Source organism: Tyto alba, unplaced genomic scaffold (genome assembly GCF_018691265.1).
Source record: "Tyto alba isolate M040663 unplaced genomic scaffold, T.alba_DEE_v4.0 Super-Scaffold_2, whole genome shotgun sequence".
NCBI lineage: Eukaryota > Metazoa > Chordata > Aves > Strigiformes > Tytonidae > Tyto > Tyto alba.
In genome coordinates, this window is record NW_024881282.1 from 77,500,701 (window position 1) to 77,514,401 (window position 13,701).

At 37.3% G+C, this 13,701-nt stretch overlaps 1 protein-coding gene across 12 annotated transcripts in view; it reads right to left on the minus strand.

The window, feature by feature from the left end:
* The window catches only part of MAGI2 (membrane associated guanylate kinase, WW and PDZ domain containing 2), a 794,831-nt gene that overhangs the window by 63,885 nt on the left and 717,245 nt on the right, over positions 1–13,701 (minus strand). For all 12 annotated transcript variants that reach the window (XR_006165279.1, XM_042792123.1, XM_042792119.1 and 9 more), the window contains 2 exons: positions 13,406–13,646; positions 11,604–11,747 (listed from right to left, as the gene is read on the minus strand). Coding sequence is in view for 11 of the 12 variants with exons in the window: in XM_042792123.1 (XP_042648057.1) it covers positions 11,604–11,747; positions 13,406–13,646 (385 nt within the window). In the remaining variant the exon portion in view is untranslated. The remainder of the gene's footprint in view (positions 1–11,603; positions 11,748–13,405; positions 13,647–13,701) is intronic.

Consider the following 13,701-nt stretch of genomic DNA (forward strand, 5'->3'; position numbering starts at 1 on the left):
GTCTGCAGAGAACGGGGAGTGCAGGAGAGAGAAATGGAGCTTGCAGTGGTGAGTAGTTAACAAGACAGCAAAGTGGACTTCTGGTACTACAGTAGACTTGATGCATTCTGTAGCACTGCTGCAAAATAATCCATGTATATGTGAATTAAATGTGTCAAAGATAAAAGGAAAATTCATCATACTACTGGAGTTAATTGATATACCATTACTTTTTAAAAATAGATCTAGGATGACTCAGTGTAGCATAATGTAATATTAATAGCATGTACTTCACCACTACAATCATAGATGGGAACCAGTAGACTGTTAAAAAAGAAGAATAATTTTTTCTGGTATGCTCTTGATAGTCTCAGGCAGTTACCTTTAGGCAAAAGCAAAGCAAGTTCAAGATCTGACAAGCCAATTTTATAGATCCTACATAGGAGCCTGGATGCAGACACTATGTAATCCAAAGCTGCATTCAAACAGCAAAATAGAAAAGAACATAAACTGCGACAAGTTAAACATAAAACCACAAAAAGATTTTGAGGAGGAAAAATGTTAAAATGTAGGAGCTAAGAATATACTTTCAAATATATCAGAGGTACGGAGCCTGTCAAAGAACCAAGATCTCAAAAGACAGTTTGGGTGCAAAGACTGCAGAAAATAGTTAGATGAATTCTTTGCATCAATGTTTGCTGAAGAGGAGGGTGGCAGAACTCCTGCAGTGTCTGCTCACCACAGGGGTGAGTCTGAGGAACTGACTCCAACAGCAGGGTCAGTGGCAAAGATTTTATAACAAACTGATGAAATGGATACTAAGAAACCACCAGAACTAGATGGCTTTCATCCTCAACTCTAAAGGAATTTGGATATGAAGCTGCAGAAGTAGTAGCTACAGGATGTAATCTACTGCCTAAATCAGTAAATTGCTGAATAACAGAGGAATGGGAAGTGGCAAGTGTGACATCAGTCTTTAAGAATGGTCTTGGAAAGTAACCAAGAGAGTCTCATGTTCAATTGAGCAGACGGAAGGAAGCAATAAGGATGGTGAGGTTTAGTTGGCACATGGATAATGATGATATAGTGGGGAAGGGTCAGTGTGGCTATTGTAGAGGGAAGTCATTCCTCACACATCTATTGCAGGTCACTGGTGCTCTCAATGACTATATAGATAAATGTGATCTGGTTAGTATACTGACATTTTCAGAAAGCTTTTAACAGTAAAGCCTTCAGTAAACATTCTGCTGTGGTATGAGAAAGAATAGGCTTTTCTAGGTAAGAGATTAAATTATAGGAAAAAAAAAGCTTTAAATAAATGGTCAATTTTCACAGTCAAAAGACCTTACCATAGTGATTATTCTGTTCAGCATATTTGTAAATGGCATGGTGAAGTTGTTGAAGTCTGGGGTGATAAGATTTGCAGACAACACAATACCATGCAGGATTATCAAATCTAAACTTAAAGTTAAAAGCTGAAAAAGATAGCACAATACTGTCTGTTAAAGCAGTAGGTGAAATTCAGTGGTGCTAAGTGCTATGCGCTAAGTACAGTACATGTGCAAAATTATATACACAATCACTCTAAATTAACCATTACCCCTGAAGAGACAGATCTTATAGTCCTTGTGGTTAGCTCACTGAAAATGTCAGCCCAGTCAAAAAGCCATTAGTCATTAGGGAAAAATCGAGAATAAAGGAGAAGCCAACATTATGTCATTTAGGAGCACCAATATATTGAAAAATGCAGATTGTTCTGGTGCTTCCACATCCAGATGAATGTGGTAGATTGAGAAATGGTTCAGAGGAGATCAATGAGGCTGGTCAGGGGTAAAGAACAGCTCCCTTACAAGGCAGAATGAAATAGACTGGTAAGCTTCAGTGTGAAAAGGGTGGATATGATATAGGTAAATAGAATAAGGAATGATATGGAGAAGGAGGAAGCAATCATTAGACTATTATGTTGTTGCTACTAACAGAAAAAGGAACTATTTTCAATCAATGCCGGCATTTAGCTTTGGAATCCATTGAAATGGTATATCATGAATGTCAAAAGCATGAGCAAATGCAAATAAAAGGTTAAAAAAATAGTCCTAGATACTAAATATGAAAATTCTAGCAAAAAAAAAAATCTATAAACTGCTGATTGCCGTGGGCTTGAATGTTTTTATACCCAGTGAAGAACCATTTCATACTTGCCCTATATTCCTTTTCTAAGCATCCTCTACATGTTGCAGTGAGGATATTGAGATGGGTGGGCCATGGGTATGGGTTTAATATCTGTATTCTTTTACCTTCATAGGTGATCTCTCCCAATTTCTACTTGTCACAGTTTGGGAAAACACAGAAGAGAGGCTGCCTCTCTCATTCCTGTTGCTGGACAAAGTTTTTTGTTATCAGAGCGGCATCATTTGGTGTGTCCATTTTTTTCTAACACTTGATTCTTAATTATTTTAAGTTAGGGCTAATTAATTTTGTAGACCTGAAAACCTTTCTAAATCTTCCATAAAATAGATATAAATATAACATCTGCCTGCCAACTAAGTATTATAGTTGTAAAATTTCCTACTAAACCATTTTTAGCAAGATTATTAACTTGTTCTTTTTCACATCTGGCTTGAAGAATTATGCTATTAGGCATAGAGTTACAAGGATGCTTTGAATGTGTCAGACTGAGTACATTTTTGCAAGAACAATGTTAATTACATGTGTGACAGGAATATTCTTTCTCCTTACCTTTCTGCAAAAAAGTTCTAAAACCCACATACAGCTTTTTTGAGAAATGCTGAATAGTAGTTCACCTAGAGTTAATTCACTCTTGATTTATTAAGCTTTTATATTGTCAAAATATATTCAGGATCCCCAAGGACTTCAGTTTGCATTTCTTTGTTGTGCAGACACAAGCATGTTGATCAGCTTTATGTCTGGATGTCAACATATTCTTCCTTGAGTTCTGACAATTACACTAACCTGGCATTGAGCTCCTCTTGCCACAGGCTGGCATACAGCTCATATGCTTGAGTATCTCAGTTGAATTCTTGGATTTCAGATCAATCACACCTAGTCTTACTACAAGTGAGGTTGGACAGTGATGTGTGTAGTAGGGAATTAGCGTGTGAATAAGATTACCCCAAAGGGACATGCAGTTCGGTGGGAAAGCATAACTAACATCTTCCTGTACTGTTCAGATGGATCACAAATCACAGAATAAATGGATGAGACTAAGAATACCTTTGTCTTTGTGCTCCTTTGTAATGACAGTGTTGACATTCACCGAACGCTTGCTATGAAAGTAAGATTTATATTACAGCATAAAGTAAGCCAGGTATGCCGCAGGTTTTAAGAGTAAGTGCTACTTATGTAGAAAAGATTGGCTACTTAACTGACATGAATCACTCTGTAGGCATTTGTCTTTCAGATGTGTGCACAAGACTTAGTCAAACAGAGGCTGGTGGAGCACTGTATGCTCCTAGAGTATACTTCTGTCTCTTATGTGTGGGCACAATGTCAATATTTTTATATCTAAATATTAGTAAATTTTCAGTGGGGTTTCTGACAGCCTTCTCAAGCCCTCAGTCATGACAAGTGCACAGCAGCTGACTCCTTACTCCTCCCAACACACCACCTGGAGAAGACCTTTCTGGTTCTTAGGACCTACAACTGCTCCTTCCACCTTTATGTCTGCTGTGACTTAGACTGAACTTGCAAGAGGATTTCCAACATCAATATCCACTTTTCTCCAATATTCTGAACATAGTACTTCACTGCCTTTTAAGACCCAGAGGCTTGCACGAGTCACTCAGCAGTATATCTCAAAGTCTTCAGCTTGCTTTCTGATCCAAAATAGGATCCAAAGTTTGCTATGGAAAAAATTAAGGATTACACTGGTCAATCCTTAGTTTATTTTTGGATACAGAGATTGCCCTAGGTGTTTGTAAGAAGGTCATGACCGATCAAGACATTCTTGTCTTCTTCCATTTTCCTTGCTGCAGCTTTCTTGATTGGATAAATAAATGTCTGTATCTGTCATCTCTCTTCTGTGTGACAACTTCTTGCCTTCTATTTTTAATACCTTTTGCTTTAAAAACTATCAAGCTAAGCTGAGGTACTTCTTGCTTACTGTACTTACTGACTGCCACCTCAAGTGTATTCCACTGCACACTGTAGGAAGTAACTCTTTAATATGAGGCTATTCAATGATGGAACATCTCAAACAGGTGTTCTGTTCTTCAATAACAAGAAATCTAGGAGAGGCTCCATACCAGAAAGGAGCCAGGGCAAACTGTGGGGTCTGCATGGCAACATGCTCTTAAAGATTTCCATGTACTGTAGAGGAACAAATTGTTCATTCTTCCTTTTGAGCTTTTATTGGACAGTTTCTGACAGGAAACAATGTCCTGTTGATGATCAGTGCTTTTTCATATTTACTTTTTTCCTTCGGCAATAGGACTTCAAAAAGCTAGATAACCCTGCAAAGATTGTTCTGGAGGGATTGAAGAAATAGCAGTAATGAACAGAGAGCAGAATCACAGAGGAGGAGAAGGCACCTGTGTGTGAAGCTACATGTGATTTCTGGTACAAAATTTGGCCATGAAATGGGAATCTCACAAAACAGTATACATGGCAATGCAGACATTTCTGCTAGAATTTTGTCTTCTCTGAGATACAAGACAACAGCTACTAAAAATACATTTTAAAAAGAATGACGATACGTTTTACATGATGATATGGACTTAAAAGAAGTGTCTGTGGAGGCTGTATTCTGTTCAAGTCTCAGAGAGGGAATGTTTCCTTAATTGGTGGAAACGGATGACTTTGATCTTTTAAAAACCTAGAAATCAAGGTCTGCTAAAAACAGATATAGTGATAAAGTGACTAGATGAACACCAAGCTAAATGTGTGCAGCAACAAGCAATCAAGAAAGATGAAATGGAAAAAAATCCATGTTGAACACAAAAGAGAAAACTTCTGCTTTGAGTGGTATAAAAGCCTTTCCAAACACTGTAGGGACATAATTAACGAAAGCTGCTCTAAAGGTTGCTTACTTTTCAGCTCTGCCTATCTAGTCACTGAATCCAGAATAGCACAAGTGATTTCTGGGTGCCTGACATGAGATGTTTGGGAGTGTCCTTCTCTGGTGACATAGATTTATATTCCCCTGTTAAACTTCACTGTTATATAGCATTTACAGACCCCAGACAGATAGCTGCCTATATACTGCCTATTCCTTCGAGAGACCTGAAGAGTGAGTCTTGATACTAATTAATTTCTTCTGGAAGACATTGCTAGCAATAGCTAAATATTACATAATACCCTACTGTTTAGAAGCCTGGCCTCTAGGCTTTTCAGGGGGGACTTGAAGTTATGCCTCCTATGGCTCCAGAAAGGGCTTTAATATCAGGTTATGAGTTTCATAGATGCTCTGTCCCTCTTATTGCAATCATGAACGCACAAGTCATGTTGTCAGAAGGAAAAAACCAGAAGTAGTTGCCTGACATTGTATTTAGGACACTTACAAAGATGGAAATGTCATTTTTGAATGCTGTTGAAAGATAATACATGGGTTTTGACAGCAGTTTCAAATGTAATGCTTATGCCTTCCATGATTTGAAAATGTAGTTGCTTCCTTCCAAATAAGAGAAAGACTCCCTCTTGCCTGCCTGCCTTTTTTCACCCTTGGCTCTTGAATACCAAATTCTCTTTTTTTGCTAGGAATAATTCTTGGTGTAGGTGGATGACGTTTCCTGAATGACCACAAATAAGATTGGTGTGAACTCTGTTATTCTGGGAAAGGATGTAATACACAAATTGTGCTAGTTTGCAGAATGCCGTGAACCTGTCCGCAACATAGCTTGTTATTGTTGAGTCTCACTGCTCTGCTCACTTGTCAAGCTAGAACACACCAAGCAAGGCCACGCATATTCTATTGCAGCAACACAGAAGGTTGTAATTGACACTGTAGGAGTTTCCTGTCCCTTGTGCCTATTTTTATCTCCAACTGTGTACAACTGAAACAAAGAGAGAGGCACAGAGCGCAGGAAAAGCAACGAACAGGAAAAAGGATTGAAGAGTCAGAGGAGGACTGCAAAGCATGAAAGATACACAATTCTGCAGTGCCTGTATTTCAGATGACTGTTCTTCAAATATATAAGAAAAATCTACAAAATAATGAGAAAATTAATGTAGTATTAGGAGATATGAGGAAGCTAGAGATAGGGCTAACTGGTGTATGTGAACTGAGAAAAATGAGTTGACAAGACAATGAAACTAGAAATGTCAGCAATGACAAGTATGACTTTTGTGGAAGATGTGAAAAGAAGGATGTAACTCACAAAGTGACAAAATGACACAGATGTACTCTGTATAAAAAAGCACATTTCGCCCTCATTCTTCATGAATTTTGCATTCACTAAACCCATTTGTGCAAGATACTCTGTATCTTTGCAGCCCTCAGCCACAGACTGTTTGACACAGGTTTCAATAAACATGCTGGCTGCAGGAGATATCATTCAAGGCAATAAGAGATCTGTTAATCATATCTCACACATCTAGCAAACACTACGACTATCCATAACAACTGTCCTGAGAGCAGTCAGGAGCTCCCCATCTCCAAGACAGGAAGGGATAGAGATCTTCAGGCAGACCTCTGACGATCACTGTCCTCAATGTGAGACAAGAATAAAATATGAATTATCTTAAGCCTTATCTAAATAAACCTGTAATATTGTTGCCAGTAGTGTCTGAATCTTCAAAGGCTGTGGGGATTGGCTATGTTACGTCCCTCATCTCTGGTGACTGATTCAACTCAGTACTACCACTGATAGTGTGTGTGTCATATTCTTGCACTACTCTGATACTAGGCCTTGCAGCTTTATTCTTCAATATTGTCATCACCAATGGGTTTCAAATTTTTTCTCTGATGTTAGGATTACTTGAGAAATGGTGTCCTGATGTGCTCAGACCTCTGACAGTTAGGTATAAGATATCAAGGACACTAATAGTGCTCCAAACTTTTCTCATGATTCTCTTAATATATCCTTGTCTTCAGGAGCACAGACACGGTCCTAATCAATCCTTTTTTGCCATGGTGTGTACAGAGTCTTATATTTCTGGTATTCCCTCACCCTGAAGTAAAAAGGAAGTTGGAGATAAATTTTTAGGACTTGGAGCTCTCAGTGAGTCTATCTGCCATTTAATGTTTTGGATAGTCGTGTTTTCTTTTGTAGTCTTTTCCTTAGATCTAATGAAATTTTTCTTCAATATGCCTTTGTAAGATATCTTGCTTTTTGTGAAAATTCACTTAATTTACTGGAAATATTTTGAGTCACATTTCAAGTTCTGTAAGCCCTTGCTGTGGTAGGCTTTTCAGAATTCACTACTGTAGCTTGCTCTCTGCTCAGCTGTCAGAATTAAGAGGGATCTGTATTTGCATACAGTGTAGTGATGAGGTTCCCCCCATAGAGGTCTTCTGCAAGGAATATCCATATGTCTTCTCCATGAATTGCAGTAAAATCCTGCCAAAGTTAATTGCAGTATATGATCTGGCATATGGTTTTACATGAAGTTATACGATTATGGCTGTGGCTCTCCAACACTGGTTGAGAATAGTTTACCAACCATGCAGGTGGAGGACGCATGTGAAGAAGCACTTCTTCCTGTAGGCTTCTGGGTCCTTTGATGGACATTTCCTTCCCATGTCTAGCGACAGATGAATACAAGTTAAACTAGGATGCGTGCTTGGGCTTTCTGCAGAAGCAAGGTCTATGAGCCCAAATAAAATTCTCCGTGTGTGTAAAAGTGCCATGACTAAGAACAGCATAATAAACTGTAAAAGTTTTAAAATTATTTTCCAGGGAATAACTTGTTGAACCTTAAGCCATAATGCAGTGTCTACATAGGCTGGCAGAAAGGGGTCCTTGAGTAGAAAAGCAATATGCTGGTGAGACTGATGAACTCTATATGACATCAAACTCACTAGTCTTCCACCTTTCTGGTTCCCAGAACAATTCCGCAGAAAATCAAAGTAGAAAGCTCCATGAGTCATGAAGGGCAATTAAAAACTATTTTAGATCTTGTAATCCTAAAATGGAGTGTTCCTCGGTGGATTTGTTTCCAATAAAAACACAAAGTGTCTAACATGCAATTCCCAGTGGGAAGGAAGACCAGGACTTCTGATTGGAAATGGTGATGGGGTAACAAACTTCATTAAACCTTTTTCCCCCTTCCATCAATCTTTTCAAATACAGAGAGTTCTGGAAGGGGCAGTGGAATACCATCACTTCCAGTTCTTGCTCTATGACTTTGTTCTCTCATCTGCTCCCAGGCTTCACTGGAGTTCATAAAAGCCTGAAGATCAAATTGAAAGCATCATAAGGATGCCCTGATTTTGGTGTCACTTTCTTCTTGTTGTTTCATCATTGCTTTTTTGTTCAATTTCTCTCTGCTTCTATTATTGGTGTATTGTATTCCTTTCATAATTACCTTCCTCAGTAATGGATCTACTCTATTTTCTTTTATAAGAGATATTTCCATATTGGTTCTTTATTTACATATGATTTCCTATAATCTCAGCTTTTACTTCTTTAAATTTATACTCTGTATCTGTAATGCATAACAATTTTGCATATATTTAGACCTCAGAATCTTTTGAATGTGTGCTGATAGACTTTCAGATTTTTTAACACACGTCTAAATGGAATACAGCTGTTGGGCTTGTCTCATCACTACAGTTTTGCAGTGCCCACTAACAGAGTACAACATTCAGACTTTGACTTGCCTGTCGGGAGCTGTCTTCAGTTAGAGATTGCATTCCTTCAATTATACAAATTTACAAACCCACAAGTATAGATGTAGTTCCATTACTTTAAAGTACTTTATATTTTTTAATTTATTTCTGTGAAATAGGGACATTTATATCAGTGTGAATGTGCCTTTATCAGGGCTTTTGCTGGCTAAGACTAGACTGACAACAAAACGTTATTTGTGGAATACATTTACTTACTACATCTAAATGCTTTACAGGTAACATGTTTCAGTATATGATCTATTTTTTTCAACAGATTAACTGGTTTAATTTTTCTTTGGTGAGTGGGAATAGTGGTAGATTTATGTGAATTATTTCTTTCTATAAATATGAGCTGTACCTTGTGTTGTCTGATTTAAGTTTTTCTGTAAGGCTTCATTTAAATCTAAGAAGGCAGTTCGAGGAGGAGGAAATAAGAAGCAAAACAATAATGAAGATAAGTAGATCATGAGTAGAACTGTTAACTATAAAATGCTCCTTATAAGATTCTATCACATAAGCATGGTTTACTATCTGCAGTGCTGAAAGCCTAGGATCAGAGAATCTGATCTTTAAAGACAATGGTATGTGAAGTGAGAAGCACTGAACAGATTTTTGCATATTTCTCTATAGAGATGTATCTGTGAAACAGAGAGATATGGAACAGCAGCCAGCAGGCTGGTGGTGCCAGCCAAGGAATGGGAATGAACTTGCATTAATAACAGAAGATGTAAACTTAGGAAAGGAGATATAGGTACAGAACTCTGCTGCCTTTGATCATCTTCCTATATATTCTATTCCTTTCAGCAATTACTTTTGTTTTGTTTTGTTTTGTTTTAATTTTCCTATTTTTGTTTTGAAGAAACTGTTTCTTGAGCTTCTGTTGTCCATCAGTTACAGGTTACTGGAGAGAAGTCTTGCACGTTCCAAACCCATTTGTGCCTGTCAGGTTAAAGTGTCTGTTAAACAGGAGAATACAACACAAAACTCAGTGACAGGAGAGTAAAACTGATTCCAAAGAACGACACTTTTAAAGGGGAGAAAAAAGAAAGTCACAACTATCTGGCCAGAATAACACTTTGTCGTGTATTGTGGCCACATCAACGAAAAAGCTTTAAAATAAGTAAGTTTAGAAAATATATTAACATTTTCCATTATAAGTTATCGGATATTTCCTAATGAAATTGAACAGAGCTGTGTATTTGTGTTACATACTTCTTACATTTAGGCTCTTCACAGAGTGGATAGTCTATTCTGTGGTACTAGTTTGTGCAAATGATGCACAGGTTTTAATATTTTAGTTTTCTGCCCAATACAGGTTATTATTTGAAATGAACCCTCTCCAAAGGCATTGTTCTTCTGTTGTTCTGTAGTCTTTAGCCATATGTCTCCAAATATGTGATTCCAAAGCTTATTAAAATCACAACTTTTCCCCCATCTTTAATCACATTATGGCTACTAATGTGCATCTTGCTTATGGATTTTCATTATGAGCAGCTGACTGGTAGTGTTACAGTAAAAGAAAGAATGAAAACACTCACTAGAGAAAATATTATTAAGTTAAAGTTCTAGTTGCAGCATGAATTCACCTATATTTCACACAAGAAATATTGTGGCAGTATTTCTCAGTTACTGGTTGCCTGCCTGCTTGCCCCCTGGCTTCCTCGTCACAGGGACTGCTTATGCCTTTGCAAGCTCCCAGTGCCAGGGGTTTGCACTCCATTGTACAACTGAGGACTAACTGAATTCTACAGTCCAACAAAGTGGGCAAGTTAAGAGTGATTTGAAGCATACTAAAACTCCTGAGTTATATACAGAAAATCTCTAATTGTATATTCACACCAATGACAATGCTCTTTCAGCGTGAAGTCAAACTTGATGAGATTGTTAAGAGTGTGGAACAGAACCTGTGCAACAACCATGACATTTGCAAAATCTGCTATTACTACTGTACAGAATACAATTTCCATTGCCCATCTTCATAATTAAATATTGGTTCAACAAAGCTGCACTAACTACATACATAAAATTTTTTTTAATGTTGACTCTTGGTAGTCTCTTTCAGCTATGTTCTTTCCTCTTTCTTGCGTATTCACTATTCTGCAAGGTATCAGCAACCCTTGATGAGTTTTTACCTCCTCTTTAGCACAACCGGACAGATTAAACCCATCTATTTTTGATTAGGTTATTTTCCTACACAGAATGTGTATTTTTTTTTTTTTATCTTGAAATTTCTTAAGTGAATGCTTTTAGATACACTATCTGGATGTAGTGTTATTATGAGCTCTATCAATACAGGACTCAAATTCACTAAGATCTATACAGACAAATAATGAAAACTGATACCTACAAAAAAGATTCAATAATATCAATAAACAAATCTGGAAAACCCTATGAAGTCAACATTGTTAAATTAGTAACATAACACAGATCAAGTCTTAGGTTTCTTAGTTATCCAAAGTGTCATGTAGCTATCACTTTGGTTTTGTGATTAGAGTCATAACTGTTAATTATGATGATATTATTGTCAAAGAAATATCAAACTTTTTGTCAGATGTTTTTAAGTTGCTTAGCTATGAGTGAAAGAATAAGAAGGAAAATGTATAACACAGAAAAATCTATTATCAACAAGTAATATATTTATTCCACACAGAATCTACACAGGCCCACTATGTTTCAACTAATTTCTTGAACTCTTACAGAACAAGTTTATATTATAAGAGGTATTTGGCACTGGTTCTTTAAAACCTGAACAGAGATGAAAAAAAAAGCTTTCTCTTTGACCCCATCACCAAACAGCTGTAAATATTGAAAAAAAATTGTTACAATGCATTTTACTTACCCTCATCCTTCCATTTCTTATTGCTGGTCCATCTTCTGCTAACCTCAACACATACAAATCCATTTTGTACTCTCTTCCTCCTCGAATACTAAACCCAAAACCTTTGGCTCCTTTCTCCAAATCAACGGTGAAATAATCAAAGTCCTGTATAGACAAATACAAAATGAAAGACAATTAAACATTTGAATGTCATGGTATACATTCAGGAAAACTTTAAAATACATCTCTTCAGAAGCTCATCGATGCAATTGATGTAAGCAAAAAGACCTTCAACGTATACTGTTCAGACAGATTTTGGCCATTTCTGAAGAGACTTTATCAAAATGTAAATGCCTAAGTCTAAACCACACTGAAAGGGCATCTTTCTGGTACCAAAAGCTGTCTTGATAGCTTCCATATTCACCCTGAATACTTCCATGGTATAAATGTTTATATCTATGCATAAAGTGCTGGTTTGGCAAGTGAGGTAGCAGGAAGTTTCTGTGTAAGCAGCACCACAAATAAAAACTAGTATGAGAAGGACCTCCTAAATTCCCAGCAGAACTTAACATGATCGGCTGGCTGGAGTCACAAAGGACAGCAACTCTCATCACTTCAGAAGGAGGTGGGGAAGTAGGAGATTTGAGTTTCACTCTTTCTGTGTCTTGCAGAGACTGAGATTAATCTTTCTAGTTTTTCCTTGGTAGACACTAACTACTAGTCCCATAGAGGGGTCTGGGTGGGAACTTGCTCTGTTACATCTGATCCATTGGCAGCCAAGAGTGGAAGCAGGAGAAAAACAAGAGCATTCCTTGTTTTTGTAGAGCAGTGGTTAGAGAATTAAACTGGAGGTGGTGAGAAATGGTCAGTCAAAGCACCTCTCTGTGCTAAGAAACATCTTACACGGTATAGGCATGGTGATAGGGATTTGCTATTTAGATGCTGAAATGCATAAAATTTTCAAAGGGTTCTCTGGATCTCATTTAAGAATTTGGATATTTTTTATTGATACAGTTTATGTGTCTGGATTTGAAAATATGGACATAGAAACCATCTATATATGATTCCAGCATACAGTGTCCAGATGTTTACATTCTCTTATTTAATATTTTTCTGACCTCTGTTTTTTTTTCTGCCTTTATGGAAGGAGAAAGGAGGATTTTTTTGAAAGTCTGAACTTTGGTCTGAATCCTCAAACTTTCACAACTGTCAGTAAATACTTCTCATCAGCAAAGTCTTGTCCAAGGTAACATGACTCTTCATCTAAGGTTTATTTCTTTGAATTTGTAAGATCATGCCTGATGTCAAAGAAAGAAGTTGCACAAGCTAGTTTCTCCTCATCCAGACTACTGCCAACAGAAAGGCAGTTTTATCAGTCAGGATTCACATTTATTTATTTATTTACTTGGATTGGAAAAAAAATCTCCATTTTCAATAACGCTGTAGAAATGCTGTCTGACCTAAGTACATCTGCTGTTTGATGACTGTATTATGTTCCTAGGAATAAAAAATTCCTCTACTGATGCAAGGGCATCTTAATTTAGAACTTCTATTTTAACCCTCCAGTACCTTCAAAATAGCATTTATTTAACCTTATAGTCACACAGTTGTAAATATAGTGTTTTTTGATAGATTACATAGCTCTTCATTAATATTAATAGTTTTGAAGTAATTTCCTCTACAGAGAAATAGCAACTCAGAGCAAACATAATAAAGGTGCCTTTCTCTTCCATAACATCATCTTTTTTACCAATTTACATGATATCTCCCTACAGACCCTAATGCTTTCTGTTTAGGAATCCTCTAAATATTTCTGCTTGTACCTGGGGCTGCCTGTACTCTGACAGAGGGTACTGCCTGGTGTCTGGCGAATGCTGCCTGTAGTCTATTAAGGGTGGCTGCCTGTAGTCGAGAGGTGGTGGCTGCTGGTAATCCATCACTGGAGGATGCCTGTAGTCCAGCGGAGGCTGTCGGTAGTCCGTTGAGGACTGCCTGTAGTCTGTAAATGGAGGTTGCCGGATATCAGGTTTCACATCCTGTCTGGCTTTTACTTCTGACCTATAACTGAGAAAGGCAAAACAACTTTCAGAAAGTGGCAGAACATTAAGAATATGCATTA